We start from the raw sequence: 26,547 nt of genomic DNA, 5'->3' as shown, positions 1-26,547 counted from the left end.
GGTCTTTTTTGGAGTGTCTTATTTTGTTGTAGAGTGACCCAGGGGATGTCGCTGTTCGGGAAGCCGAGCTTGACGCTACTGCGCTTCCCTACAAATGTATTTATTACTCCGGTCACGACGCTTCTAGGTTTTGTTGCTCCGGTTGGTGTTGTCACTCTAAGCTCTCTCCCGCTCCTCCCGCTTCCTCCGCTTGTACTCCCTCCAGGACTTTCTATTTTTACCGACAACCATCGCGACGCTTTCGCAACAAGCTACGACCGAGGAGATAACTAGATACGAGATTTCCGAACCGATCTGTCATAATAACCCGAGATAAATTTGCGATGGCTTCGGTGAGACAGTTTCCCACCATCAAAGCCATAAGGTCGTACGTGATTGGCGGCGTAGGTTCAGGTATGCAAGTTTCCTTTGTGTGTACCGAATGAGGGATGCAGAGAATCAAAGAGCGCTTATCAACTAACTCGCTTTAGGTGGTGATTATCACAATGTCAAGGGCGGCCATTGGTAGGTTCCCCGTCTTAGTGCCACTCGTGAGAGCGAATATAAGACAGCGAAACTAACACAAGCGCGATTGCAGGCTGATCGATACGGACATCTCGACACCTTGCTCTATTTGGGACAAGTATAAGAAATCGCGAACAAGCTGGGGTATCAACGTCCTTGGATCGTTCCTCATTGAAATCGAAGCTAGCGATGGCACCGTGGGTTTCGCTACGGGTTTTGGCGGTATAAATTCCCATTTTGACGAGTCTCGCCTTCTTGGCGCATGATGGTGGTGTACTGATGGAGGTATTTCTCATATGTAGGCCCGCCGGCTTGCTGGATTGTCCACAAGCATTTCGAACGATTCCTGATTGGAGCCGACCCTAGGAATACCAACCTACTATTTGAACAGATGTACCGAGCTTCTATGTTCTACGGCCGGAAGGGTTTACCAATAGCCATCATCTCAGTCATCGACCTAGCGCTATGGGACTTGCTTGGTAAACTTAGGAATGAGCCCGTATATAGGCTGATTGGCGGCGCAGCCAGAGAGAGGATAGACTTCTATTGCACAGGACCGGAGCCGACGGCAGCTAAGGCGATGGGGTTCTGGGGTTCCAAGGTACCCCTCCCATTCTGCCCAGCCGATGGTCATGAGGGTCTTAGGAAGAACATCGAGTATCTCCGTAAGCACCGTGAGAGTGTAGGTCCGGACTTCCCCATTATGGTCGACTGTTACATGAGCCTGAACGTGCCGTACACAATTGAAATCGCCAAGAAGTGTGAAGACCTCAACATCAATTGGTGGGAGGAGTGCTTAACACCAGATGACACGGATGGCTTCGAGCAAATCAAGCGGGCTCACCCTACTCTCAAGTTTACGACAGGAGAACACGAATATTCGAGATATGGATTCCGAAAGCTGATCGAGGGGCGCAACCTAGACATCATCCAGCCTGACGTCATGTGGCTGGGAGGTATGACAGAACTTCTCAAGGTATCTGCCATGGCTGCGGCGTACGATATCCCCGTAGTGCCTCACGCCAGTGGGCCTTACAGCTATCATTTCGTCATTTCGCAGCCCAATACTCCTTTTCAGGAGTATCTAGCCAATTCGCCGGATGGAAAGAGTGTCCTTCCGGTCTTCGGAGACCTATTTCTTGACGAGCCTATTCCGACCAAGGGTTACCTAACCGCTGCCGACTTAGACAAGCCCGGATTCGGCTTGACGTTGAACCCCGCTGCGAGATCTAAGTTGGTACCGGCTGATTATCTGTTGAATCCCCCGCCAACGAGTCTCTTGCAAACTGCAACGGGGCTACCCGATTCGACACCGGCGCAAGACGCCGAGACTAAGGCTACCGAAGAGAAGGCTAGCTTGGTAGATCAACTGACCGAAAGCGTGAAGAATATAACCACAGGTGCCTAGGGATGAGGAGAAGAAGGAGGATAATACTGAATGTTTAGGACGGGAATACCCATGCTCGCTCACGCAAAGGTGGTCGTTGTGTTGTAATCGCAGGAAGCACGTGAATTGGATTAGGAAGGTTGTGTGTGGGAAAATATGAAATAAGATGAATGGATGAATAACCGGTATCTCATATCCCAACAGAAAGGGAAGACCCGGGGAAGACTACCGAGATTGGAACGGAATCCCACGGAGAGTTATCCGTCTGACGTAGCAGTTTGGTCGTCGACTCGCATAGGGGACGGTTCTGCCGTGTCGGGACTTGGAAATCTTTGTAGTATCTCTCTACGGGGTTCAGATGCCAATCTTCTATCTTGGAAATTCTAGGTAGATTGATACTATCAACAATGCGAAATTGAAGTAAAATTAATCAAGGTCATATAGTGAGTTTTGGTTGAGATTTGAGCGAAGAGAAGCCTGACGATGAATACATATAGACTTGGTCGTAAATGTAGTTGTATTGTTTAGGTGGACGAGAGCGCTGAAGAGTTTCAATTCACAGTTAAGAACAGCATAGTCTGGAGGCAACCACTACACACTATAGGATAACTTAGGTAGCTGCCAGGGGACTAGGTATGTAATTCGCATAATGAGGGGAGTAACCCCTGTCCCGGAGTATATAATTGGTCTCCGCACTTAAAATCTCCTCCACCCTGTCCACACCCTGCAACCCTCCCTTGTCTTTTTTCCCTTCTTTTTTATTTTAATTCTCCCCAACTTTCCCTCCGCAGATACAATGCCTGCCACACCCCAAGAACCGGATCACCATATATCGATTTTCCCCCGCAGATGGTGAAAGTTGATAATGAGAGGTGACGATAGTGAAGTTCCAGCCAGTAACAAACCTGCTACCACATACATCATCCTAGAAGAAGAAAACACCAGGAATGGAGGAATAAGAATCCTGGATGTGATGTGAAGAAAACCACCTGCCTTACATACGGCATTTGTTTCTTTTATTCGATTTTTTTGGTCTTGACATATTCCATACCTGTCAAAATAGTATCTTAACTCCGCAATTTTCTTGATGTATCAGAAATACCCACGTGCCTATGCGTATCTACATACTACAAAAGTGTATAGGTGTACAATGCCTTTCTTTAGTTGATGATACAATAATAACCTTTATTCTCTATCCTTCCTTCCTGCTCTTCTCTCTTGGTTCCCGCAATCAAAACTATATATCGTACGTGTGTAAGAATTAAGCGTACCTACATGAACTAGTCAGGTACTACAACAGTTTATTACACCGTCCCTGCCTTAATAACGTACTACAAGATTTAAAGCTGGAACTTGCGACTCTGGTCTCTTGTTAACCTTATACTCTTTATTTTGTCTTGGCATGAATTGATTTTTTTAATCTCTTTTTTTTTTCTTCTCTCCTCACTTCTCTTTCGCTCACACCCCCCCAAAAGAATCCACATTTCTCCGATGTCCTAAAAGAGAAAGAAGGGTAAAAACGTTCGAGACCAATCCAAGCCGAGGCCGAATTCTACCATACCTAGTTCCCAGTCTCCAGTCAGCTTAGCCCAAAGCAAGCCCAGTTCAGCCAGCCCAGCCAGCCCCCTTCCCACATAACGCCCAAGTTTCTCCCCCTCTACTCAACATTACCCCGAAGAGCTCGCGATGCTGTCGCGTACAAACCCCGAGTTGCAGAAGCCTAGAGTTTGCAATTGACACCGAGAAGAGAGACAATGATGCAAACTGCGCAGTCTCAGTCTCAGTCTCAATCCTTATCCGGACCCCAGCAGCAGCAGAACCACGTGTCGCTGCATAGCAAACAAGAACCCGATAGCGACGACGGTAATAACGCTCTTCAAAGCGGGGACGAGAACGATCAAGACGACGACCACGACAGTTCCGGTGCCGTTCGCAATGGGAAGCGTAAGAGGCCGATCTCTGTATCGTAAGTAATTCTATATTTATTGTCTTACATACATTAAATTATAATATTTTACGATCTATTTTCATTATTACTTTCATTATTATTCTTACATTTATTCCCCCGTCTTCTCTGGATCGTCCGAAGGAAGCTCCAATAGATTTAGCTACTTGATTCCCTCAATATTTCACGCATTTTATCTCCCATTTATTCTCCAATTATCTCTCAAACCATCACCGTTTGATCCCAGTCTCACTCAATCTTCATGTCTCTTACCTCCGCACTTAACTAATATATTCCGCACTAATATATGTACCTATCCTAATGTGTTTTCGTCTGATCTACTGTGTATCATCTCTTGATTCGTGTGGAATAAAAATTACTAACATTACGCGTTACCTCAAAGCTGTGAAACATGCAAACAAAGAAAGGTTGGTAACTCTGCATATCGCACTCACCCACATCCACCCCATTCCTGGTAGTTTCCAGTCAATTTAATCTTTCAGTACGTAGTCGCTAGTTGCTAACCATCGTAAAGGTAAAATGCGACCGCGGGCAGCCATCATGTGGTTGGTGCAGGCGGAATTCAGTCTTCTGCGAATATCGTGAACGGAAAAAGCCTGGCCTTAGAGCAGGTTATGGTAGAGAGTTGGAGCAGAGACTTGATAAGCTCGAAGAGATATTAAGATCTCATTCCGAGATTTTACAGAGCTCCTTCATCAGCCATCCCCATCATAACGTAGCTCCGAGTGTGCGCAATAGCAACTCGAGTCTACCCAGTGACCATGGCACCCCTCGCGAGCCTGCGCCGCTGTTTCGTCCTACGGAACCTATCAGAACTCCCCAAGCCGAGACGGCACTTTTCTTGCAAAAGCCATCCACCTTTTCCGCGACATCACAGCATGTCGACTTCGGCTTGCCTCCTCCAACGCCATCTATGCATTCCATGCATGATGGTTTCCAACCTCAGATGCCTATGGCCGGTATCTCCCCTACCAACCAATTAGGAGCTGGCCTTCAGCCAGGCCCTGCCGCCCAGGAGTATTATGGCCAATCTCAGCAGCAGCAGCAACAACAGCAAGTCCGATCTCCGGGCATGAATGTTACCCAAGGTCAAAGTCCGATATCTTCAGACCAGGATCTTCCCCCCTACGACCTTCTGTATGCCTTGGTGGATCTATACTTCAAACATATCAACACCTGGTGTCCTATCCTGCATAGAAAATCCACTTTAGACTCACTATTTGGGCCTTCTACATTGGATGATACCGATAAAGTGCTACTGCATGCTATCGTGGCTGCTACTCTGCGGTACTCGACGGATCCTCGACTAAACGAAGAAAAGAGACGACATTATCACGACGTTTCGAAACAGAGGGTCTTACTTTATGGTATGGAAAATTCGTCAGTGAAGGCGTTGCAAGCTTTAGTTATCCTGGCGCTGGATTTGTGCGGGAGTAGTAATGGCCCGCCTGGATGGAACATCATGGCTTTGATAACTCGTTCGGTTGTGCAATTGGGTTTAGCTGTCGAGAGCAATTCGCTTTCAGTGTCGCCAAATTACGCGTCAATATATACCCTACGAGCTATGGTCTTGCCGGAACCGAAGGATTTTATCGAAGAGGAGTCTAGGCGGAGACTCTTTTGGATGATATATCTCCTAGACCGATATGCGACGATCGCTACTGCGTTTGACTTTGCCCTGAATGATAAGGAGATCGATCGGACGCTTCCTTGTAGAGATGATCTGTGGATTAAAAATCAGAAGGTCGAGACGAGGTGGTTCCACACACAGGATCGCCCTCCAGATCTCCCGGATCATGACGTGAACAAACCCGAGAATCTAGGTGCCTTCTCCTACTACATTGAGATCCTTGGCATACTATCTAAAATTCATGAGTTCCTGAAACAACCGGTTGATATCGGTGCGCTTGGCGATGTCGAGCAATGGCAGCTTCGATATAAGGAGCTTGACAACCTCCTTACGTCGTGGAAATTCGGCTTACCCGGCGAGTATGGAAACATGGCTAAATTGTTCCAACCAGGCGGCAGCAAGACCCTAAACTGCGGGTGGGTTATGCTACATGCCACATATCATACGGCTGTGATCCGGTTGCATTCATCAGCCGCATATCCGACCACTCGATCACCCATATTCACGCCGTCATATAGCGCCAGCCAACGCTGCTTAGGAGCAGTGGAGAACATCGCTGCCCTCGGCGAGTTTGTGGTTCAGAATAGCATGTTGAACAAACTTGGACCTCCATTTGCTTTTACGCTATGGGTTGCCGCGCGTTTGCTTCTTGTACACGGCTCGACGGTCGAGCACAAGCTAGCGCCGCAGATCGCCTTCTTAGTCGATACCCTCCGCGATATGGGTAGGTACTGGCCAGTCGCAGGGAGGTATTGTCAGCTACTTCAGCGAGTACTCGACGAACATAGCGACAGCGAAAGAGCCGTGGGCCAGACGGGTGAACGTATCACGCCGTCGTCGGTGAAAATCCTGGCAGATATGAGAAGGACCGCGTTCGATCTCGATTTCTTAATCAGCCGCCAGCCTCGTGCCTTAGCAGGTGTGCCAAGTCGGCGACCCAGCGTAACACCCGCACGTACCCCGGCGCCGAATGAGCTTGAGTATCTTGACGTGTTTGATTTCTTTAACGTGCCGCGGTTACCATTCAGTCATGAGGCATCTTCGGCCCCGCCGAACTCGAACGAGATGAACCCGGATAATTCGGGGACAAACAACGAAAACAATGGCATGAGCGGAGCGAATGGCGCCTCAAATGAGTTCAATATCACAAATTTCATGGTCGATGCAAGTAGCGATTGGCTTTTCAAACAGCCCAACTAAGTTGTAGGTTTATGGCATAGCGAACATTTTCACTGTATGTATCTATTTCTTGTAGTACCTTGGTAGATAAGCTGGGTATCGCACAAAATACTGGCGCGGAATTGGATAAAGATTGAACCTGTTGGTTTTCATTCAGAGGAGCATGGATGAGATGCTAGATTTGTTCGTAGGGTCGAGTCGGACCTGGCTATGACTAGGGTTTGTGTATATGTCTTGGCATAGAACGGAACGCGCGGCCTGAATATTGAATATCGGTATCGTGACATTTCATCTAGGGTGTTGAAGCCATTTGAGCCGTGTTGGGAAATCCGAAATATTCAAGGGTCGCACGGCAGCCAGGTTTGGTGAGTCCTTAATGGACCCTTAACAACAAATGACGCAGCAAGAATGGCACATTAACCTAGCCCCCGACGAATTATACGATGTTTCAAGGTTGGCTTGTGATGGGTGGTTTCTAGGATCTGAGGGTAGGGATTTGTAGATAGGGCTAATTAATAGGGTGTCATATAGACCAGGGGGGGTTCACCGATATGGCTTCACATACGTCAGGAGAGGTGTTCAACTTATGATGAATGGCTTTCCTGTTCCTGTTATGTGGCACGTGGTTATTTCTACATGTGGTATTCTATCATTCGATTAAGAATCTGACAGTGTAGTCGTTGTAATCGCCGTAGTTTAGAATCTGTAACGTGACTTTCGGACTACAAGTATGTAGGTGTTTATTATTAGAGATTGTTTACGAGATCACAGCCTCAGAGGCTGATAGGTGAAAAGTCTTGGTATCTTTAAAATACGGAGAATTGGTTCGTTGATATTGTCAATACGTAGGGCACAGACTGTGGATAGAAGCATTTTATTCGCTGGTTCGAAATCTGTTTGTCTCAATAATCTGCCCGAATTTGGACAGCAATACCACCAACAAACATATCCGGCTCTTCTTTCGGACAGAGATGAAAGGTCGCGACGTTTATGCAATGTCGTCATTCTTTGTTGCGCCTAGGCGGCTAGGGGGAGAAAGGGCATTGACGATTGGAAGGACGGGGGGACCATTGGGCAGGGCTAATACGAGAAGATCGGCTACCTAAATAAGATCAGCGGCATGAAATTCCCACTACCGAAGCGCCCCCCATGCGACGTCGTATTGGCTGGCCCAGCATTAGTTGTTTTAGGACGTATGATAGCACAGCCGGGTTTACCCAGTTGAGTCTTGAATACCTGCACTTGACGAACGAGAGGGAGTTATGAGGTAAGGCTGGTAAGGTAGCAAACAAGGGAATTTTTTTTGTATATAAGATTCGAGATGTGACGATGATGTTGAATGATAGATCAAGCAGAATATCGTGATATCTCTTACTCAGCTTTAATCCTTAATAACCACCACACTCGCTCGACAAATAACAACATAATACTTAACACTCACCGCTTAATAATTACCCTACCATCGATACCAATCAATCAACTATCATCATGCAGTTCAACACTCTTCTCGCAACTCTCTTCGCGGCCGCCACCGCTTCGGGTGCTGCCCTACCAAGATACGCAACTTCATTTAACGTAACTGGTTTCGCAGCATCTTGCATTCCTCACAGCCTCATGTGCAAGTAAGTCGCTCTCCCACCAAAGCTCAATAAGCATACCCGTAGACTAACAAAAAACCCCAGCTACGAATTCTCCGTCATCACAGACCCAGCATCCGCCTCACCCTCAGGCAACCCCGACCCAGCCAAATGCTCCATCATGCTTCAAGGCCCGGATAACCTACCCGCTGTCAACCTAACGGGATGCGCGGAAGTAGGAGCGTACTCCTGGGCCGTGGCGCTCGCGCAGGGAGGCGGCTTGACGCTTAGCGTCACGACACCCCGCGATTCTCACTCTAACTACACCGGCGAGTACGGCATCCCTGCTACCGAGCTCGAGCGCGAGCAGCATGAGGCGTCTGTTATTCAGAGGTACACTGGTCCCTCGACTTTCGCTGTGCCGATTGGTGCGCAGACTGCGTAATGGGCGCATCGGACTGGAGTTACCTACTTACTTAGGTAATCTGCCTGCATAGGTGGCTGGGAGGTGGCGTTATATTGGCCGCTGCCTATCTCGTTTGGATGCGTATCCGAGTGAAATAATATCTGCGATGCTTTGCTTCTTGATGCGATAGAAAAACATGGAATACTTTTCCGTTACTAGACACGCACGTTTATGAACTTGGCGCAAAGGGGCTGGATTGGCCTGGAACCATGGGATAAATATGATTATTGATGGATGGATGGGCGGATACATATAGGTACCGGGCTTGCATTTGATACCTCCTTACCTAATGGATACGATACTGCATGAGAAAAAAAGCAATATAGATCATCTGCAATACAAGATTAATTAATCATACCTCGTATTTGTGTTACCCGATGTGCTACTACTTCTTTCTGTGTCTATGTGCAGGCAGTTTATTTTGATACTCCGAGGGGCTTTTCCATGGCAGTGAATATAGTATGGAGGCGGAAAATGTTCAATTCTTTTTTTGCTAATGTTAAGAAAAGAAAAACGTCGTCGAATACCTTCGCCTTACATAAGAAGCCGGGTAACGTAACTAGTTACCCGTCTGTCCAGCTAGTATTAACCGACGATCATCACTTAATAACTCCGAAGTCCGTAAAGGACATATGTGTGTTCATTGTCATCATTGGTTTCGTAGGAAATACTATCACTAACAAATTATGCGCAGCCTTTTCTTTACTCTCTAGAGATAGTATTCCTCACGAATATCAGAGCGATTTACCAGATATCTCAATGAATGGGTATGGTTAGCTATAGTATCCGCGTTGTCTCCGCGATTCAAAGTCATGACGTAGATCGATCCCATGCGCCTTGACCCAGCATCGAATTTCAACGTCATACATTTAGCAACAATACCTAGATGTGAAAGTAACCAAGACTCAAACTTCGGTGTTTACAGGCGGGGTATTGATCATATTTGGACCCATCCTGGTTACTTGAGCAATGTGATGATGCTCTGATGTCGTTACCACGATATTGTTAGCTAGTGTACTTCGTTATAAGGCCATGGCCCACGTGTACCTGGACTCAATTCAATGATGTTTTGATGTTTACATACTCACAGCCAGTGTTACGAATCTAAGGAACAACAATTATTCACTGTTAAATATCAAATATCATGGCAGCAACGCAAGCAGCATACGGAGTTGAGAAGATCATCGGCCACGACGGTAGTTCTGTCACCGAACAGGATGTCGCCAATTATAGCGGAGATACCGGAAAGGATCAGACGATGAAGGCATTATGTTGGATGGGCAAGAATGCAGTCGAGGTTCGCGATGTTCCAAGACCAAAGATCATCGAGCCGAACGACGTTATCCTCAAAGTCACAGGCAGCACCGTCTGCGGCAGTGACCTTCACTTATACCACGGTAAGCTACAGCCACCGCGCAATATTATTATACCATGCGCTGACACGATGCTCTCGCAGGAACCGTCATCCAATTAAACAAAGGCGACATCCTCGGCCACGAATTCTGCGGTATCGTCGACGAAGTCGGATCGGCAGTGAAGAAGGTACAAAACGGCAAGAGATACGTCGCGTCATTCCAAATCGCTTGCGGTGACTGCTTCTTCTGCAAACAGAAGTTATCATCACAATGCGAAAAGACCAACTCTAACACCACCGAGCGCGCTATGTATGGCGGCCAGACAGCTGGCATGTTCGGATACTCCCATTTCACCGGCGGTTTCGCTGGTGGGCAAGCCGAATATGTGCGCGTGCCTCTTGGCGACGTGAACCTACTCGAGATTCCAGACAGCGTGCCTGATGAGAAGGCTCTTTACCTTAGTGACGTGCTAGCGACAAGCTACAATGCAGTCCACGACACCGCCGTTTACCCGGGTGACCAAGTCGCTATTTTCGGCGCTGGTCCTATTGGACAAATGGCTGGTATCTTTGCCATTAAGGCCGGAGCTACTAAGATCATCTTCGTCGATACGGAGCCCCGCCTCACATTTATCTTAGATCATTGGCCGGCTGATCATGCCGATAAGCTGGAGTTGGTTGATTATAAGCAATTGTCATTCGGTGTGACAAACAAGCCGACTGTCGTGTCGAAGCTCAAGGAATTGTGCGGTGGAAGGGGTCCTGATGCGGCTATTGAGGTATGTTACCAATATGACGCGGGTCATGCAGAGTACTGACGATACAACCAGTGTGCTGCGGGCGAATATGCGAAAGGGTGGATGCACTGGCTCGAGATGACGCTCGGTGCTGAAACGGACACGAGCGAGATCGTCAACGAGATGATTGAAGGTGTGCGAAACTTTGGTCGATGCGGTATCACTGGCGTATACGTCGGATATGTGAGTTTTCCCTTCATCCTGTGATTTCCTCAACCATTTTCAGTAATTTAAGTACTGATAATCTTCAGACCAACCACTTCAATATCGGGTCGCTCATGGAACGAGGTATTCGACTCATTGGTAATGGACAAGCCCCGGTACACAAGTACTGGGATGATCTCCTCAAGATGATCCAGGAAGGCGAACTTGATCCGCTACAAATGGTTTCCCATCGTGTCCACGTCGAAGATCTGGATAAGGTGTATACGAAGTTCGAGAAGCGCGCGGATTCTATGCAGAAGGTCTTTGTCGAGACCAAGTTCTCGTTGCCGGCGTGCGCAGGAAGTCCTCCATTAACGAGGTATTGAGGAATGGAAGAATCAATTCTTGGATTGGGTCGATGGATGTATAAATATGTAAATATGGATCTAGGTACTATATGAACTGAGTACCTTGATGGTCTTTGATGTAATGCACACATAATCCATCGTGAGTATGACGATTGGCCTTCGGCATAGTCAGATCACGTACCGATCATTTAACATATTCTGAATAACATGAATGGGTGAATGAATCGCTGGATATATTGGTACGTGTGGTACCTAATATCTGCCCCTCGGACTCCGGGACACGATAAATGACCGGATAATCGCAGCGGGGCCGGACCTAAGACTTGTCCACTTGCCGTCAACTAAAGCGGAACTATTATAGGCGAAAAGATTCTATCTCTCATGAGGATCGAGTTTCGGAAACTAAGCATTATCATGACTATACCTTTTCAAGAAAAACCCGCGAGCTCTTCATGCTGTTATACCCTTTTTGGAAAAACTCACGAGCTGTTGCTTATTAACTAGATCTCCATCTCAGCTGGCTGTTACATGCATACGGATTTTACACTATCTCCCGTAACACCAATAATACCATTGCTCAGCTACGAGTATTTTCATAGATACTTCGAATGAGAGCGCCGTATCGAGTAGTATTTCTAGGCTTAGACATGCGGCGGCAAGTCGAATTACTCTTTCTAATATCCGAAGTCAAGTGAGAGACCAATCATGACAAATGACATCTCTCTTAGGTTTCACAGTTCAATTCTAGGGCCGGTTCATCCTTCAAGGCGTATCTTTCGAGATGTTCTCTTTTCTAATTCAAAGGTCCCAACCAAGGATGGGGATATATAAAAGGGTAGTCTTGTCCCTCCTTCTAGGGAGATAGTCTATCAGTTCCAAAACACAAGAAATATCAAGTACCGATTCTGGCTTCATTCTGCCTACGTTAACACTTAAACGTCTCTACACCATCACAATACTCAACAATGGCACAACTTCCACCATCCATCCAGAAAAGCCTCGACGAGACTAAGGTCGACTATGTCAGGCTCGGTTCTTCAGGATTACGTATTTCTACGCCCATCCTAGGTGCTATGTCCCTTGGCTCTAGTCATTGGCTACCTTGGGTGCTAGACGAAAATGAATCTATTGAGGTTCTCAAAGCTGCCTACGATAGAGGCCTCAACACGTGGGATACGGCTAATGCGTATTCCAATGGCCTCAGCGAGGATGTAATCGGCAAGACGCTCCGGAAATACTCGATTCCGCGCGAGAAAGTGGTGATATTGACGAAATGCTTCCTTCACGTTGGAGAAGAAACGGGAATATTCACTGCTCCGTTCGGCCCAATTCTCCACCAGACGAAGGACTATGTTAACCAGGGAGGTGAGTAACTTATGATATATCTCAATTGAAATCAAATCGCGAGTGCCGCGCTCACACGAAAAACATAGGACTCTCCCGCGCGGCCATCTTCAACTCCGTAGAAGCCTCCCTCAAACGTCTAGGAACGAGCTACATCGACCTGTACCAAATCCACCGCTTCGACTATGACACTCCGATCGAAGAAACCATGAAAGCACTCCACGACCTAGTGCAAAGCGGCAAGGTACGCTACATCGGCGCGAGCAAAATGTGGGCCACGCAATTCGCGCGCATGCAAGCCGTCGCCGAGCGAAACGGTTGGACCAAGTTCATCAGCATGCAGAATTACTACCACCTATGCTACCGCGAGGACGAAGCTGAGATGAACCGTTTCTGCAACGACACCGGTGTGGGTATCATTCCGTTCTCGCCTAATTTCGGTGGGAAACTGGCGCGTCCTTTAGGTCAGGAATATGACTCGGCGAGAGCGAAGACGCCTGGTCCTGTGCCTATAGAACTTACGGATGCGGACCAGGAGATTATTCGTCGCGTGGAGAAGTTAGCGAGTGAGAAGGGTTGGAAGATGAGTCAGGTTAATCTTGCGTGGCATCGCGCGAAGGGTACTGTGCCGATTGTTGGGTTTAACTCGGTAGCTAGAATCGACGAGGCGTGTGGTGCGCGTGGGAAGACGCTGACGGCTGACGAGGTGAAGTTCCTTGAGGAGCCGTACGTCCCGAAAGCCATTGTTGGACATACTTAAGTAAAGAAAACGGGATTAGTACAGGCGGTGGAATATGTATATTATACTTGGCTCAAGTGTCTAGTTAGAATTTGAATTCGCTCTTCTCGGTAACGGCCTCAAGCACAGCATCCCCTAAGGAGTTTGCAATTGATTTCAGTATATTTCTTAGCCACTGTTTTTGAGGCTCCGGTACATATTCCGTGCTGATAACCAGTGTCAAAGGCCACGCTAGAAGTGTCGCCATTTTGGGTGAGATGCTGTTGCTAATGCTCATTGTTCCGGCAGCCGAAGAATTCGGATCCTGCGAAGCAAAAACTGGGATACTACGGCATATGTCAGTTGCAAGCGAAGTGATCTTCTCCTGACATACTTCCTGCTCCGCGACCGTCGAGATCATCTGGGTCGAACATCTCGACATGATGATGAGTGCCCGCTTTCGCATGCTATTGACGATTACATGAACTGCGCGATATCTATTCCAAATCGCTGCGTGACCGTGAGTCGCATAGACATGTGTAAATCCGTCGAATGTGGCACTGGGCGTGGTGGCTGATTTCGTGGAGAATTCCCAGCCTTCGGGAATATCGCGAGACCACGTTTCCAGGGCAACGTCCAATTCTAGAGCCTGGGCTACTACATCAGGTGGATGTAGCTGCGACGAGAACATCCCGCTTTTCGGGAGGAAGAGGCACAACGAATTCGAGCGAAGGTGAGCTAGGCGGACCATGACTGAGTCCAGACCTAGTACGGGGCCTTCTTCGCCATACTGTGCGCCGTCCTCGAGCCACTCGTCCACAGGTTCACCTCTAAGTATGTAAGTTCGGATCTGATATAGGTCAACCATGTGTTCGTATTTGGGATATACGACGGGACCTAGGAGACGAGACTTACTAGCTGTCGCCTGACGGACCTATCGAGGGGAAGGTTTGGTGACCATCCGCGTTCCCGTCGTAGCTTTAGCAAGCCCGCGGCACCGCAATGGTGGCAGACGTCCTTCCAGAACCGAAATCCCGTTACCCCGTAGGCCAAGGGGGACTCATCTTGTTCTTGAGTCTGGCTTTGGTATCTCATGTTCTTCAATTTCGATTAGCATAGAAAATCGAGTTTGAAGAGGGGGGAGGGGCTTCGGGCGTACCTCGTAGTGGGCTAGCAGCATGGTCGTGAGGAGAAGTTCGTCGATGTTCTCCTGTGACAGACCATGGAACTCGTCCTGCATCTTCGCAATGCTTCGCGCGAAGAACCCTTCGGCGTCGTCGGTCGCCGTGTCGGGGTGGGTCGCGCGAGCGAAGATGGCGCGGGAGAAGGCGGACACGGCCAGGCGCAGGCTGGAGTCAGGTTGGTCTCTACCTCGGTAGGTCTCGAGGTAGTACGTGTATTCGCGCGCGAGTTCGGGGATCTCGTCGCGCTGGAACACGTAGTTCTTCAGCCAGAAGCGGAGAGCTTCGCCCGCCACGGGAGACGCCATGAGGGTTGGCGGGGAGATCACGGAGACAACGGGGTCGTCGTCGGGTTGGATCTCAACCTCGGCGCCCTCCCGGCCCTTGGGTTTCCAAGGGCGCCTGGGCCTGCCTTGAGCGAAGGCATTTTCGCTCCGAAAGAGCAGGCCGGCCGTCTCCTCCCCATCCCAGTTGCAGGGCCGATTGGCCTTTTGGCATCGACCACACGTCGGATGAACCGAGTCGCACTGGGATTCCTTAGCACACGGTGGTCCGGAGGTAATTGGCACTGTAGGCGCCTTACCTTGATGCGTCGCTGCTTGCAGGTAATGCAGCCACGGCTAGGAAAGACCATGGTGCTGCAACCAAGACAGGCGACGCTGAGGACCCTTTACTTACAAGCTTAATCTCAACCTCCAAGTAGGTGTGGAGGGAGTTGGCTTGTTTCCCGTGTGTCAGGCGCCGACGCCAACGCCTAAGGGGAGGAGGTAGCGGAGATAATCGTGGAGATAACATCAGGGGTTATCTCCGTAACGCCGCTCACGCTTCTCCATCCATGAGCGCTGTCTCTACCACGCAGACAGAAGATTGTCCGGGGAAACGGCGCTCAATGTAAACCCTGAATTGGCTGAGATACTCATCTAACCTCAACTAGCAGAAGTGTCTAGGAAGTGGTGAGTATTCGCCTATGCGTCAATGCTGGTTGCTTTGTTACTCGACGATCTTCAGAAACTGATACCATATTGTTCCGTAAGAAAATACGGTCAAGTTGTGGGGAAGACGGAGAGGGCGGGTAAGTTTTAATTGGTTAAAATCCCCGAAAAGTGGATTCTAAATGCTAACTGTGAGATTCGAACCCGAGACCTTCAAGTGAATACTTAGGTACCTAAGTTACACGAGGTCAGCCAGGTCGCGCATTTAACTACTAAGTCAACAAGCAGTAGCAGGTGATATTATCACGCTTCTGAAATGTATAAAGTTAAGATAGTATATAAAGGCAAGGTGTGAGGATTTTTATTGAACTTTTGAACTTTTTGTTGTATAGGAATGTTAGTTAAGAGGTTACTGTGACAGTATCTCGGCAACCGTAAGTTTGCTCCATGGTTTACGGTTACACAACGTCAATTAACCATCGATTTTCGGGTGGGTCTGAAGCAGGATCCGCTCTAGCTTCACCGAAATCATATAACTAAAAGAAGAAAGAATCTTCGTGCCAGTATGACCTGAGGGCAGGGGTTTAAGCCGCTAAGGTACAATTCCATACGACGAAAAAGGAATTTTTGAATAGGTACCCTTAGCTACGTGGGCATGCCTACCTAGGTAATCAGAAAGGAAAGGATTTTATAACTGAGCGACGAAAATATTATAAGTAGGTACCTACCTACCTAAGGTATGTATGTACATGTTTGGGGGGGCATGCACGTCCAAGCCATACGGTTTTTCACCGCATGAACTTATTAAACAACGCCTCGGAATGTTACTTTAAGTACCCAGATATGTAATAGCTAATTAAGAACCAGCCTCTATTTCTGAGCTGTAACATACGCAACACGCGTTACGATCCTAGGTATGACGACGAGACGTATATTCTCAGCCCGCGCTAAATCCCCTTTATGTAGTGACCTTCATCGATATTGCTAGAAGATTTGGTGTGTAAGATTGATTATCCCCCTGTACTCGTAGTCGCCGAGCAAAGCCTTCCACCGCTTTAGGGACTAACTTGGTTTAACAGGAGTCTTTTTTTTTGAGAATTGTTCTGACCGAGATGAGTGAACACAGCGTAGCTGAACACATCCCCCCTCCTTCGATCATAGAAACTGCACTTTGTGTTCTCGGGACATTTACCAATACGTGACCCCGAGGAAAGTGACAGATTCGTTGGTTAGATGAAACGCTGATATATCTATCCTGAAAATTACCTTCAATTTGCAAAATGTGCACCCAAAGCCTCCACTTCATTATAGATAAGGACCAGCTTAATGTTCAGACCCAATGTCATATCTTAACTCATCATTATAAATCCCTGATTCGGTTTTCACACAAACTTGATACATGGCGCTTATTGCCGAGGCCGGGTAGGGACGAAGTATACCAGCCAGTCGCTAGCACTCCTATAAATCCCACGGATAATGTCTACTCCACGAAGAAGCGAAGATGCGCAATCTATGGTGGAAGGTAATGAATGCTTAGGCATCTTCTAACGTATTTAGCAAAGATACCAGCTGAACGTATGGTAGGAATCGTGACTGTCCAAGATTACGGGCTTCGGTGTGCATGGCAGAAACATATGAAAGGTAAGCCCGATTTCATCATAGGGAGCTACAAATGTCAATAAACGTACCTGACATTTTCATATGGGATGCCAGTAGATATCGAAGCCAACCCCGAATTACTTTCGTTCGATATTCACAGACCTTCTAACCTGTCCCAACCCGACTCGAACTTTAACACGGACGATTTAGACAATTTTCACGATCAATGGTCCGACAAGGAATCATGTATCCAGTATCTCCAGAATATACTGGAAAAAAATCTCGAATCCGGGCGTTGCGGGCGTTGCGGGCGTAACGGACAGTACCTATTCCTCCCTCTGAATAAATTACTCCTACTTCGAAAGCCTATCATAAAACGCGCATTCGAAGAAATTTTCCGTGGGGACGGTGTTTCAATTGATGAAATGGTGAACGAGATTGGCCATGATGAGTCAGAGCATAGTCGACTCATGATATTGGCTACACTCATATATACCGATGGAATAGAATCGTTCAATTCATTTATTGGAAATAAAATACACGATACCGACTTACCCCTTAAACGATGTCGATCCCAGCTCCCCGGAACGAAAATTTCATTCCACAAGAATGGCGATGCAGAGAATAGCCTAGCAATGAATTATCTCTCTGGCCGCCACGGGATTCGTGACTTTGACCACTTTTGTTTTGGGCAGTATCGCCATCTCATCCCTTTTTTTGACATGAGTCCGGGGCCCGTACGTTTCTATAAATTCGATGATCCTAAGATCAGACTCCCCTTTACTGAATGGTACGAGCCAAAGTTCGGCGGATACGGGTCCGTTCGAAGGGTCCGGATCCATCCTGCCCATCATAACTATGTGAGTCGTACTTGGACAGGCTACATACATGGTTATTACGGGGGATCTAAATTAAAAGAGGCTAATTGGATTCATACAGGATGCATTGGATGAGAAATCCGAATTTGCGGTGAAGGAAATATCCGCAAACTTCAAATGGTACAGAGATGAGATACGAGCACTGGAGCGATTCAGTGGGCAACGATCTGGGCATGATCACCTTATCCGATTACTCATGACATTGCAACATGATGACAGGTATTACTTAGTATTTCCACTGGCACGCGGGAATTTGGTGGATCTCTGGCAGCAAAAGCAAATGTCGCCGACTACACCTCAACATGTTGAATGGGTTCTTAGTCAGTGTCTAGGTATAACTGAAGGCTTGTGGAAGATTCACCACTACTCTTCGTGGAATGATGATCAAGTCCGCATCGATGAGCAACTCCTCGTCCACGACAACAGAAATAGGGGAAGACATGGCGATATCAAGCCCGAAAATATTCTCTTCTTCTCTACACCGAATGGTAACTATCGCCTCGTTATTACCGACTTCGGATTGACTCGCTTCCATTCCGCATTCTCTATCTCGAACGTAGCTGCCGACAGGGTTGGTGGTTTCTCTCGTACATATCGGCCTCCCGAGTTCGACTTGAACTCACCTATTTCGCAAGCATACGATATGTGGAGCCTAGGATGCGTTTTCCTAGAATTTATCTCCTGGTTGCTTATTGGATATAGTAGCACACGGCCTACATTCAACCGAGCGCGGCTTCAAGACGATGCTCCTAGTCATAACGTCGTGGAGGACAAATTTTTCAATATTCATGGCCGTGTTCCGACTGTGAAGCCGTCCGTCAATGAAGTGAGTATTTTGTTACCTAGGTAATCACCTAAGGTTTATACGCCAAATGTTTGTGATTCATGTTCTAATAATTCAGTGGATTCATAAACTTCGAACCAATGGTACATGTCCGAGCGCTATGAAAGACTTCTTGGACATTATCGAGAATGGCCTGCTTCAACCAAACCCTCAGGATCGATGGAAGATTGAGATGTTTCATGGTCACTTAAAGGGTATATGCGACGACTACAAAAAGGCTCCCAACGAAACTTGGGGCAATGATGCCAATTCAACCCTTGCAGTCTTTGACGAGAAATACCGTGTGGTTGGACATTTGCGGGTATGTCGCTCTCCGCATAGATGTGGCACTATGATGATAGAAGCTTACAAAAACAGATGCCACACAAGGGGCCACTGAGGCAAACCCAAGATCAAAGACGGATTGAATTGCAAAGGAAGATTCTAGATCAAGCTAACAGAAGAAGGGGGATTAGGAACATGACATATGGGAATTTGAATGATGCCATGCAAACTGTTGAAGAGAATACATCGACAAGTCCCACCGAAGAGTCGCAAGAGACGGAACTTGCAAGAAAGGATATAACTAAGACTTCTGGTCAGCTGGCACAAGAAGGGTTAGAAAATCGGGCTATAAAATTTGATTCAGCAACCCAGCTCAATCCAGTACACCTCGATATCAAACCCTCACCATTCCAATCGGTTAGGAAGGCCTTTCAAGACGGATATGCTCGATTTAAAAGGATCTCAAAGCGGCTTGCTTGTATTGGGGTGAATTGAGGACAGTTCACATCCTTCCAAGGCGGTGTATACTATTGGATTACTGGGACATATCGATAAGCATGGTGATTTATAGTGAAAATTGACGGCCGCGGATCGTGAATTCGGAGCCTATGTACTACCGTGTCGTACCTAGGTACCTACCTAGGTACATGTTCGTACGTGGGGCCGAACATTTCTAATCTAGTACATATAACTACACTATGGGGTGGGGTTTTCGTAATTATGTCAGCAGCTGTGTCAATAAATTTACATAATTACCATTTTTGACACGATTTCAACACCCTGCCAATAGGTCAACATCGTATCTATTTGAATAGCTGGATTGACTGTATTGTATGTAATTATCATGCAGTCGTATTTCGTCAGTATTTTAGGTTGTCAGGGTGTTGAAATTACTGTTGAATTTGACGTAATTACCACGGCTAGACACCCTGTCTGTAAATAACCTCAATACAACACCCTCTCAGAAATCAACACCCTGTCAACGTAATTTATCTACAGCACAGGAAGGTACGATATGTTTCTTTATATATGGCAATAAGAAGTTAGTCATCAGTATTCGTAATTTGTAGCCCGTGGTCTAGTGGTAAAATGCGTAGCTTGTAATCGTAATCGTACCTATTCGAATGACTGTAAATATGACTTTTTTCGTATGATAATTGACCTTGTAAATGTAATTGTACAATCTTAAGGTCCTGTATTCGAATCCCTGGCTGACCTTTCTTTTTTCCTTTTTTTTTTTTTTTTTACTTAAATACGTTGACATCGTGACCAGCTACTGACATCGTGGCTAGGTTGACATACGTCAATCAGGAGGTAATTACAATGAATTACAAGCCTGTCTATACGGCAATAGCTTCCTTCCTAGTGACCCTTTTCAACTCGAGGTAATTACGACGAAATATGACCCTTTCTGTATGGCAATGGCCTCCTTCCCTGAAACCCTTGTTTATGTAATACAATTGCCCTTGGGGGTAACAATAGTAAATCTACCAGCCAATCGGATAGGAGTTAAATTCATCAGCTCGGTTTTACGAACATTATGACCACCCCCCGACATTGTTGCTGACATAATGACCAAATACCCCCCTCACCCGCTAGTGTACCTAGGTACTTAGGTAGAGAACGGAGGTAGCACGCTGGCACGTTTTGGTACGTGCACTAGATACTCCGACCCCGACGGCCCCACTAAGTATCGTCATCTAGGTACATCCATGAATGTATATAGCTATTCAGGTAGGTACTTGTCGTAATCGCATCTATTTTATGGATAATCGCGTGAAAGAAGTAGTAAATCAAATGGATTTATCTCCATTCTTTCGGAATCGTAGGGTTGGGCAAAGACGGATATGATAACGGATGGTCCATTTTATCATGCGGACCTTTCATGGCCCTCTGCTTATTGAGCACCTACTCTCCGAGTGTTTACCCAGGTTGTCATATGACTTAGCTGAACCTTAATTGTATATATAAAGTATCGACAGTGCTCCGCACTGTAATTAGATACACAGGTGCTCAGAGTTGCAGGAATTTAGCGAGACAGCAGCGAATAAAGAGATATTTTAGCGTCCCTCGTCTATGGTTTTGGGGCAGTTCCAGGTGGGATTGTTCCGAGCCGCTAGTCGCTAATTGGATGGTGAAGGAATTGAACTCTGAATTAGGTAAGTACTTAGGTACATACAGCTGTTTGCTTTTTCTTGCTCAGCTATGTGCCTTCCTCAATATTTCTAGTCATGAATCATGACATCAGACAAGAGCGTCCCGTTCTTTGAGATTAGGTTTATTTGTATGTAGGTTTACGTGTTTAGGTACCACCTTCCTTAGAGTTGATGATTATTGCCGTGGATGCACCAGTGACTGTATATAGGTAGGTACCTAGGTAACGGGATTGAAGTATTGGCAGTTACAACATCGCATCGTAACCTCCACGCATTTACACAAACATACAAACATGCAAGTGCTATGAAGAGTCATACTGTCCCGCGCATGTGGTCCGAGTATTACCTAGGATACAATGATACATGTACAAGTAAACCTTCGGTGTTTAAGTTTCAACACCAACCCAAGTCCAATCGATAATCGTAACAAACTCCTCTTGACCCATCCCAATTTCGACATCCAATTCATGGTCATACTTGAAAGGTACGAACGCATATAGAGATCGAGTATCGAAGAATCCTTCGATCTAAAAACTAAGCTGAGTTACTGATGATTGACCCTGTTAGCTTAGTGCAAGCGGGTGTCTTACCAACAACTTCTTCGTGTAGATCCCATCCAATGCGCCGAGAATCAGACACGCCCGCGGACGAGGTTTCCTTATCCCTGTCTATATAATCTCTCGTTCTTTGGTGCCCGCCGGACAATCGGGACAATCGGGACAATTGTTTAGATTGTTGAAGATTGTTCTGCTTGAAATGACCATATAAAACGTATTCGACATCGAAGCAATCGTCTCAAATTACGACACATTGACTCGCACTCCATTCCTCAGTCTACGTTAATTATCATTGACCTTGAAACAACAGCGCGCTCTTATAGACACTCCGGAATTCGAAATACCACCGACATATAGAACTGCCGCTTTCGCAACACCATGTCTACAATTACGACAACTTCTAGTACTCGATTTGCTCGAGAGAGCCAAGTACAAGGGGAATCTCAAAATGACGCTAGTTTTGAGAGGGCGGCGCAAGGCATGCTAGATTCCGAATTTGAAGATTGGCCGAACGAGGCGGGAGTAAGTATCTAAGTCTCGTTATCAATCGCGGATGTCATACTGACAATTATCATAAGTTCGAGGGCTTGGACGAGATAAGCGGTCCTGTTGAACTAACCGTGAAAGGCTCAATTCCTTCGTGGGCCGCGGGTTCGCTGTACCGTACTGGACCCGGACAGTACAGCGTTGAAGGCACCCCTAAAGGTACATTCTATATCACGCATTGGTTCGACGGCTTCGGTCATACCCATAGATTCGACATTATAGAGACAGGGGACACCAAGTCCCCCGTCAGAGTCGAGTACTCTTCCAAGCGTCAGAGCCCGGAGCTTTTCGAAGCAGTCAAAAGAGATGGACGAAAGCCCGACGTCGGGTTTGGCCAAAAGAGGGACCCATGTATAGGTCTATTTGGAAAGGTCATGAGCGTATGGCGAAGTTCGTCTGAGATTCGAGGCCCTAGTAAAGGCCCGAATTTCGATAACGTATGCGTTACGGTGAACGCCAATGTGCCCGTCTTGCTATCGGGTGCCACCGAATCCGGTCACCGGGGGGGTATTAAGTCTATATGGCTAGGTACGGACACCGGACTTATGAAAGAAGTTGATCAAGATACTCTGGAACCAATCGGAGTAGCCCATCAAACCAAACTCCACCTGGATCTTAAGGGTCCGCTCAGCTGTGCCCACGCCCAGAGGGACCCGGAGACTGGCGATTTCTTTAATTATAACCTCGAAATGGGTCGTTGCCCGGCGTATCGTGTCTTCCGAGCAAATGCATCGACTAGAACCACCGACATTTTGGCCACAATATCTGGCCCCGACATAAAGCCAGCATACAATCATTCCTTCTTCCTCTCGCCTTCGTTCGTTATCCTGTGTATCCCGTCGACACATCTTAGCTTCTACGGTCTCAGCGTTCCGTGGATGGGTAATGTGGCCGATGCTATCGAACCCTTCAACGAGTCAAAGCTCTGCAAATGGTATGTCGTCGACCGTCTTAAGGGTCGCGGGGTAGTTGCAACATTCGATAGTCCAGCGGGTTTCTTCTTCCATAGCATCAACTCCTTTGAAGAGTGCAATGAGAAAACTGGCGATATCGACTTGTATTGCGACGTTATTGAATACCCCAATACCGACGTGATACGGGCGTTTGATATGGATGTCATATTGAATAGGGGAGATGCAGCAAGAAATTATTGGGGCGATGAGGAACGCGGCCGGAACTGTCTTGCTCGATTGACGAGACGGAAGGCCACGATCCCTAGGATGAATTCACTCGATGGAAATGTATCGACTACCCAAGTAACGTCGGAAAAGATATTTGAGATCAAAGCACCGCACGCCGGCGAACTACCCATTATCAATCCACTTTACGCGACCAGGAATTACCGCTATGCGTACAGCATATCGAACCGCGGCTATAGCACATTTTTCGATGCTATCGTCAAAACAGACCTGGACAAGCGCGAAGCATCGTTCTGGGAGAACCCAAAGGGTCATACCCCGGGCGAGCCAATCTTTGTGCCTCGTCCTAGAGCACAGGGCGAAAAGGAACTGGATGAGGATGATGGTGTACTATTGAGCGTTGTGCTTGATGGGGTTGGTAAGACAAGCTATCTTCTGTGCCTGGATGCAAAGACAATGAAGGAGTTGGGACGTGCTGAGTGCGGTTTCCCTGTCGCGTTTGGTTTCCATGGCCTACACGCACCATCGTCTTCGGGGCTATAATAAGGCACGATGAATGCTTTATGCATTCGTGTCCATCTATATGGCAGTCGTTTCTAAGCCAGGGGCGTTTTACTTTTCGATTATTTTTATTGCGAGGTTTTTACAATATAGACTAAGGAATCGCGGGTTAGTTAAAGGATGCATTTCCACTAGACACGCACGAGACAGTCGAGGGTCTAGGGAGCTAAATATTATCCCATGTTTTCATAAACAATACTATCCTACTACTTTTTAAGTAAATGACACCGCCAATGATTAACTTGTGAAATAGATATCTAACCTAGATGAGCGTGTCTCCACCATACATAACATACAATGTCACCCAGCAACCAAACCATATAAAGCGAGGTAAATGTCGGTGGAATATTTACACCGTAGGATTCTCATCGTGATGCGACAACCCATCGCTATGTTGCTCGCTCGTCAAATCCGGCTTCTCGGCAGGAGCACTCTCGGAAACATCCGCAGCGGTAGTAACGCCACCATCAGCAGTTGATGTCACCGCCTGTCGTTGCGCGAAGGTGGTGCTAGGTGTCCAACTAGCACTCTTGCGTGCGCTGGTGACCTCGCTGTATAACTCGTCGACCTCTTCTAGTGACCAGCCCTTGGTCTCGTAGATGAAGAAATACACGAACGAGATGCAGATAAAGCAGGCGCCGAACCAGACGAAGAAAATCTTAGATTGCAGGTTTGCGTAGCCTTCTCCGTAGTTGACTAGGTAGGGGGTCGCGTATGCTATCGCCCAGTTTAGGAGCCACTGTTGATGGATACTTAGTTAAGTAGATTCAAATTGAAAGAAAGGAGACAATTGGACTGAACTTACGTTAGTAGCGGTAGTCATACTCAAACTCTTGGCTCGCGTCTTAAGCGGGTAGATCTCGCCGGTTACAACCCACGCAAGAGGTCCCCAGGTACTGGCGAAGAAGAAAATGTAGATACAGACAAATGCGATACCGGCTTTTTGCGCAGCGACGTTGTACACGATGATATTTCCCAATGAGTCTTGTCCTGTTGTTAGAGTGCCGAGCATGGCCACTAGGAATTGGCTGATGCACATTCCGACGGCACCCCAGAGGAGAAGGGGACGACGGCCGAGTTTGTCAACTGCCCAGAGACCGGGGATGGTCGAGACGACGTTGATGCAGGATGTGATCATTTGGATTGTGAATGGATCTTGGATACCCGAGTTCTTGAAATATTGGGTTCCGTAGTAGAAGATGAAGTTAATGCCTAGTAAAACTAATGGTTAGAACAGCTTATTCTCAAGCAAGACAGAGCATCATTACCTGTTAGTTGCTGCAGCGCCTGCAATCCCATTCCGGTGAGCTGACGCTTCAACATGGGTCCACGGAAACAGTCGAGATACGTGGACGTTCCGATGCTCATCTCGTAATCGTGGTTTGCTTGGATTTCGCGAAGCTCGCTTTCGATCGCCGCGTGCTTGGGTTCGATCCTTCGAAGCTTACTGAGGGAGTTTGCGGCTTTGTCATGCTGGCCTCTCTTGATCAAGAATCGTGGCGTCTCTGGCAGCAAGAGCATACCGCTGATCAAAATGATGGCCCACGCAAATTGGACAGCGACTGGGATACGGTATGAGCCGGTATCTTGTCGGTATTGTGTTGCGTAGTCTACAACGGCAGCCAAGAGTAGACCAATTGTAATCGCGAATTGATAAGCTCCGACGATGGCTCCTCGAATCCATTTCGGTGCGGTTTCGCTTTGGTATAATGGGACTATCCTCTTTGTTAACGGATTGAAACAATCAAATACTTAACAACACATCACACGTACTCAGCGCTGAGATCAAACCGACACCAAAACCTGCAAAGAACCGCCCAGCCAAGAACAACGGTAACGCTGTAGCAGCAGTCTGTAATATCACACCCAGAATAAACACCCAAGAAGAAGCAATAAGGGCGAACCGTCGACCTATTGTATCAGCGAGGAATGGTGACCCTAGGGACCCGAAGAACGTGCCAGCGGATAAAATGGATACAATGGCGGAAGATTGGGACGGCGATACGTCTTTGTGGCCCTTCGTATTGACATAACCTGTCGAGAAGAGATTTTGCCAATAGTCCATAGCTAGTATACCGCTGATGGTACCGGTATCATAACTGCGCTCATCAAATCAACGCATTAGATTATTGTGCGCGTGGATACTCATGGCTTCTGCACGTACCCGTATAGAACTCCACCAAAGGCCACGAAGAGACCGATGGCGATAGCTGGCCATGCCTTGCCGGCATCTTCGGCGGGTTTCTGGACCGCAAATCGAACCATCGTGGACGTTATGATTGTGCTGGAAACCTATAGTCAACCGGGGTCAGGTAAAACCTTAGTATACGAAATGACTACAGGGTGACCATGAAGCTTTGTCGATCAGACGGTTGCGGATAACTTTCTCTTTCAGGCGAGCGAAGGAATTTTATACATGTGACCCTCGGGAAAAAATATCGAAAATAATTTTAAGG

The 26,547-nt window shown here is 47.2% G+C and overlaps 9 protein-coding genes across 9 annotated transcripts; 7 read left to right on the top strand and 2 right to left on the bottom strand.

Moving 5' to 3' along the window:
• Positions 1 to 180: 180 nt before the first annotated feature.
• F4822DRAFT_195124 (enolase C-terminal domain-like protein) lies at positions 181 to 2,514 on the top strand. The gene is made up of 5 exons (XM_051453632.1): positions 181 to 393; positions 471 to 504; positions 578 to 726; positions 807 to 2,334; positions 2,389 to 2,514. Exons 1-4 carry the CDS (start codon positions 324 to 326, stop codon positions 1,910 to 1,912), a joined length of 1,359 nt encoding a protein of 452 aa, XP_051315044.1. The 5' UTR covers positions 181 to 323; the 3' UTR covers positions 1,913 to 2,334; positions 2,389 to 2,514.
• Positions 2,515 to 3,645: 1,131 nt separating this feature from the next.
• F4822DRAFT_436852 (putative C6 transcription factor) lies at positions 3,646 to 6,687 on the top strand (the record flags this gene model as incomplete). Its single annotated transcript, XM_051462351.1, has 2 exons — positions 3,646 to 3,857; positions 4,413 to 6,687. 2 exons carry the CDS (start codon positions 3,646 to 3,648, stop codon positions 6,685 to 6,687), a joined length of 2,487 nt encoding a protein of 828 aa, XP_051315043.1.
• A 1,234-nt stretch (positions 6,688 to 7,921) lies between these two features.
• F4822DRAFT_194961 (uncharacterized protein) lies at positions 7,922 to 8,723 on the top strand. Its single transcript, XM_051453628.1, has 2 exons — positions 7,922 to 8,288; positions 8,349 to 8,723. Exons 1-2 carry the CDS (start codon positions 8,155 to 8,157, stop codon positions 8,686 to 8,688), a joined length of 474 nt encoding a protein of 157 aa, XP_051315042.1. The 5' UTR covers positions 7,922 to 8,154; the 3' UTR covers positions 8,689 to 8,723.
• A 915-nt stretch (positions 8,724 to 9,638) lies between these two features.
• F4822DRAFT_194985 (GroES-like protein) lies at positions 9,639 to 11,864 on the top strand. Its single transcript, XM_051453629.1, has 4 exons — positions 9,639 to 10,106; positions 10,166 to 10,842; positions 10,894 to 11,043; positions 11,112 to 11,864. Exons 1-4 carry the CDS (start codon positions 9,854 to 9,856, stop codon positions 11,388 to 11,390), a joined length of 1,359 nt encoding a protein of 452 aa, XP_051315041.1. The 5' UTR covers positions 9,639 to 9,853; the 3' UTR covers positions 11,391 to 11,864.
• Positions 11,865 to 13,508, top strand: F4822DRAFT_194946 (Aldo/keto reductase). Its single transcript, XM_051453627.1, has 2 exons — positions 11,865 to 12,737; positions 12,806 to 13,508. The coding sequence occupies exons 1-2, from the start codon at positions 12,338 to 12,340 to the stop codon at positions 13,474 to 13,476; spliced, it is 1,071 nt and encodes a 356-aa protein (XP_051315040.1). The 5' UTR covers positions 11,865 to 12,337; the 3' UTR covers positions 13,477 to 13,508.
• On the bottom strand, positions 13,509 to 15,549 carry F4822DRAFT_195033 (uncharacterized protein). Its single transcript, XM_051453630.1, has 4 exons — positions 15,199 to 15,549; positions 14,594 to 15,142; positions 14,350 to 14,532; positions 13,509 to 14,284 (listed from the first exon to the last, which is right to left on the bottom strand). The coding sequence occupies exons 1-4, from the start codon at positions 15,247 to 15,249 to the stop codon at positions 13,541 to 13,543; spliced, it is 1,527 nt and encodes a 508-aa protein (XP_051315039.1). The 5' UTR covers positions 15,250 to 15,549; the 3' UTR covers positions 13,509 to 13,540.
• A 1,416-nt stretch (positions 15,550 to 16,965) lies between these two features.
• On the top strand, positions 16,966 to 20,104 carry F4822DRAFT_194921 (kinase-like protein). Its single transcript, XM_051453626.1, has 5 exons — positions 16,966 to 17,188; positions 17,264 to 18,006; positions 18,086 to 18,850; positions 18,927 to 19,169; positions 19,226 to 20,104. Exons 1-5 carry the CDS (start codon positions 17,077 to 17,079, stop codon positions 19,625 to 19,627), a joined length of 2,265 nt encoding a protein of 754 aa, XP_051315038.1. The 5' UTR covers positions 16,966 to 17,076; the 3' UTR covers positions 19,628 to 20,104.
• Positions 20,105 to 22,223: 2,119 nt separating this feature from the next.
• F4822DRAFT_436848 (torulene oxygenase) lies at positions 22,224 to 24,073 on the top strand (the record flags this gene model as incomplete). Its single annotated transcript, XM_051462350.1, has 2 exons — positions 22,224 to 22,367; positions 22,424 to 24,073. The coding sequence occupies 2 exons, from the start codon at positions 22,224 to 22,226 to the stop codon at positions 24,071 to 24,073; spliced, it is 1,794 nt and encodes a 597-aa protein (XP_051315037.1).
• Positions 24,074 to 24,440: 367 nt separating this feature from the next.
• On the bottom strand, positions 24,441 to 26,356 carry F4822DRAFT_427614 (hexose transporter; the record flags this gene model as incomplete). Its single annotated transcript, XM_051460776.1, has 5 exons — positions 24,441 to 24,830; positions 24,897 to 25,303; positions 25,360 to 25,806; positions 25,865 to 26,190; positions 26,256 to 26,356. 5 exons carry the CDS (start codon positions 26,354 to 26,356, stop codon positions 24,441 to 24,443), a joined length of 1,671 nt encoding a protein of 556 aa, XP_051315036.1.
• Between the last annotated feature and the right edge of the window lie 191 nt (positions 26,357 to 26,547).

The sequence above is a fragment of the Hypoxylon trugodes genome, assembly GCF_022578975.1.
Source record: "Hypoxylon trugodes strain CBS 135444 unplaced genomic scaffold F4822scaffold_4, whole genome shotgun sequence".
NCBI classification, from domain to species: domain Eukaryota; kingdom Fungi; phylum Ascomycota; class Sordariomycetes; order Xylariales; family Hypoxylaceae; genus Hypoxylon; species Hypoxylon trugodes.
This window is presented reverse-complemented; position numbering and strand designations above follow the sequence as displayed.

What these genes read in the sequence shown, in the direction of transcription:
- F4822DRAFT_195124 (XM_051453632.1), top strand. Translation starts at nt 324, where the DNA reads ATGGCTTCGGTGAGACAGTTTCCCACCATCAAAGCCATAAGGTCGTAC. An exon ending in GATTGGCGGCGTAGGTTCAG is followed by an intron (nt 394 to 470) that starts GTATGCAAGTTT and finishes AACTCGCTTTAG; the next exon opens with GTGGTGATTATCACAATGTC. An exon ending in AATGTCAAGGGCGGCCATTG is followed by an intron (nt 505 to 577) that starts GTAGGTTCCCCG and finishes GCGCGATTGCAG; the next exon opens with GCTGATCGATACGGACATCT.
- F4822DRAFT_194961 (XM_051453628.1), top strand. Translation starts at nt 8,155, where the DNA reads ATGCAGTTCAACACTCTTCTCGCAACTCTCTTCGCGGCCGCCACCGCT. An exon ending in CCTCACAGCCTCATGTGCAA is followed by an intron (nt 8,289 to 8,348) that starts GTAAGTCGCTCT and finishes AAAAAACCCCAG; the next exon opens with CTACGAATTCTCCGTCATCA.
- F4822DRAFT_194985 (XM_051453629.1), top strand. Translation starts at nt 9,854, where the DNA reads ATGGCAGCAACGCAAGCAGCATACGGAGTTGAGAAGATCATCGGCCAC. An exon ending in TGACCTTCACTTATACCACG is followed by an intron (nt 10,107 to 10,165) that starts GTAAGCTACAGC and finishes ATGCTCTCGCAG; the next exon opens with GAACCGTCATCCAATTAAAC. An exon ending in CTGGCGTATACGTCGGATAT is followed by an intron (nt 11,044 to 11,111) that starts GTGAGTTTTCCC and finishes GATAATCTTCAG; the next exon opens with ACCAACCACTTCAATATCGG.
- F4822DRAFT_194946 (XM_051453627.1), top strand. Translation starts at nt 12,338, where the DNA reads ATGGCACAACTTCCACCATCCATCCAGAAAAGCCTCGACGAGACTAAG. An exon ending in GGACTATGTTAACCAGGGAG is followed by an intron (nt 12,738 to 12,805) that starts GTGAGTAACTTA and finishes CGAAAAACATAG; the next exon opens with GACTCTCCCGCGCGGCCATC.
- F4822DRAFT_195033 (XM_051453630.1), bottom strand. Translation starts at nt 15,249, where the DNA reads ATGGTCTTTCCTAGCCGTGGCTGCATTACCTGCAAGCAGCGACGCATC. An exon ending in GCAAGCAGCGACGCATCAAG is followed by an intron (nt 15,143 to 15,198) that starts GTAAGGCGCCTA and finishes AAGGAATCCCAG; the next exon opens with TGCGACTCGGTTCATCCGAC. An exon ending in GGTCCGTCAGGCGACAGCTA is followed by an intron (nt 14,285 to 14,349) that starts GTAAGTCTCGTC and finishes GACCTATATCAG; the next exon opens with ATCCGAACTTACATACTTAG.
- F4822DRAFT_194921 (XM_051453626.1), top strand. Translation starts at nt 17,077, where the DNA reads ATGCTTAGGCATCTTCTAACGTATTTAGCAAAGATACCAGCTGAACGT. An exon ending in ATCCTGCCCATCATAACTAT is followed by an intron (nt 18,007 to 18,085) that starts GTGAGTCGTACT and finishes GGATTCATACAG; the next exon opens with GATGCATTGGATGAGAAATC. An exon ending in GTGTGGTTGGACATTTGCGG is followed by an intron (nt 19,170 to 19,225) that starts GTATGTCGCTCT and finishes TTACAAAAACAG; the next exon opens with ATGCCACACAAGGGGCCACT.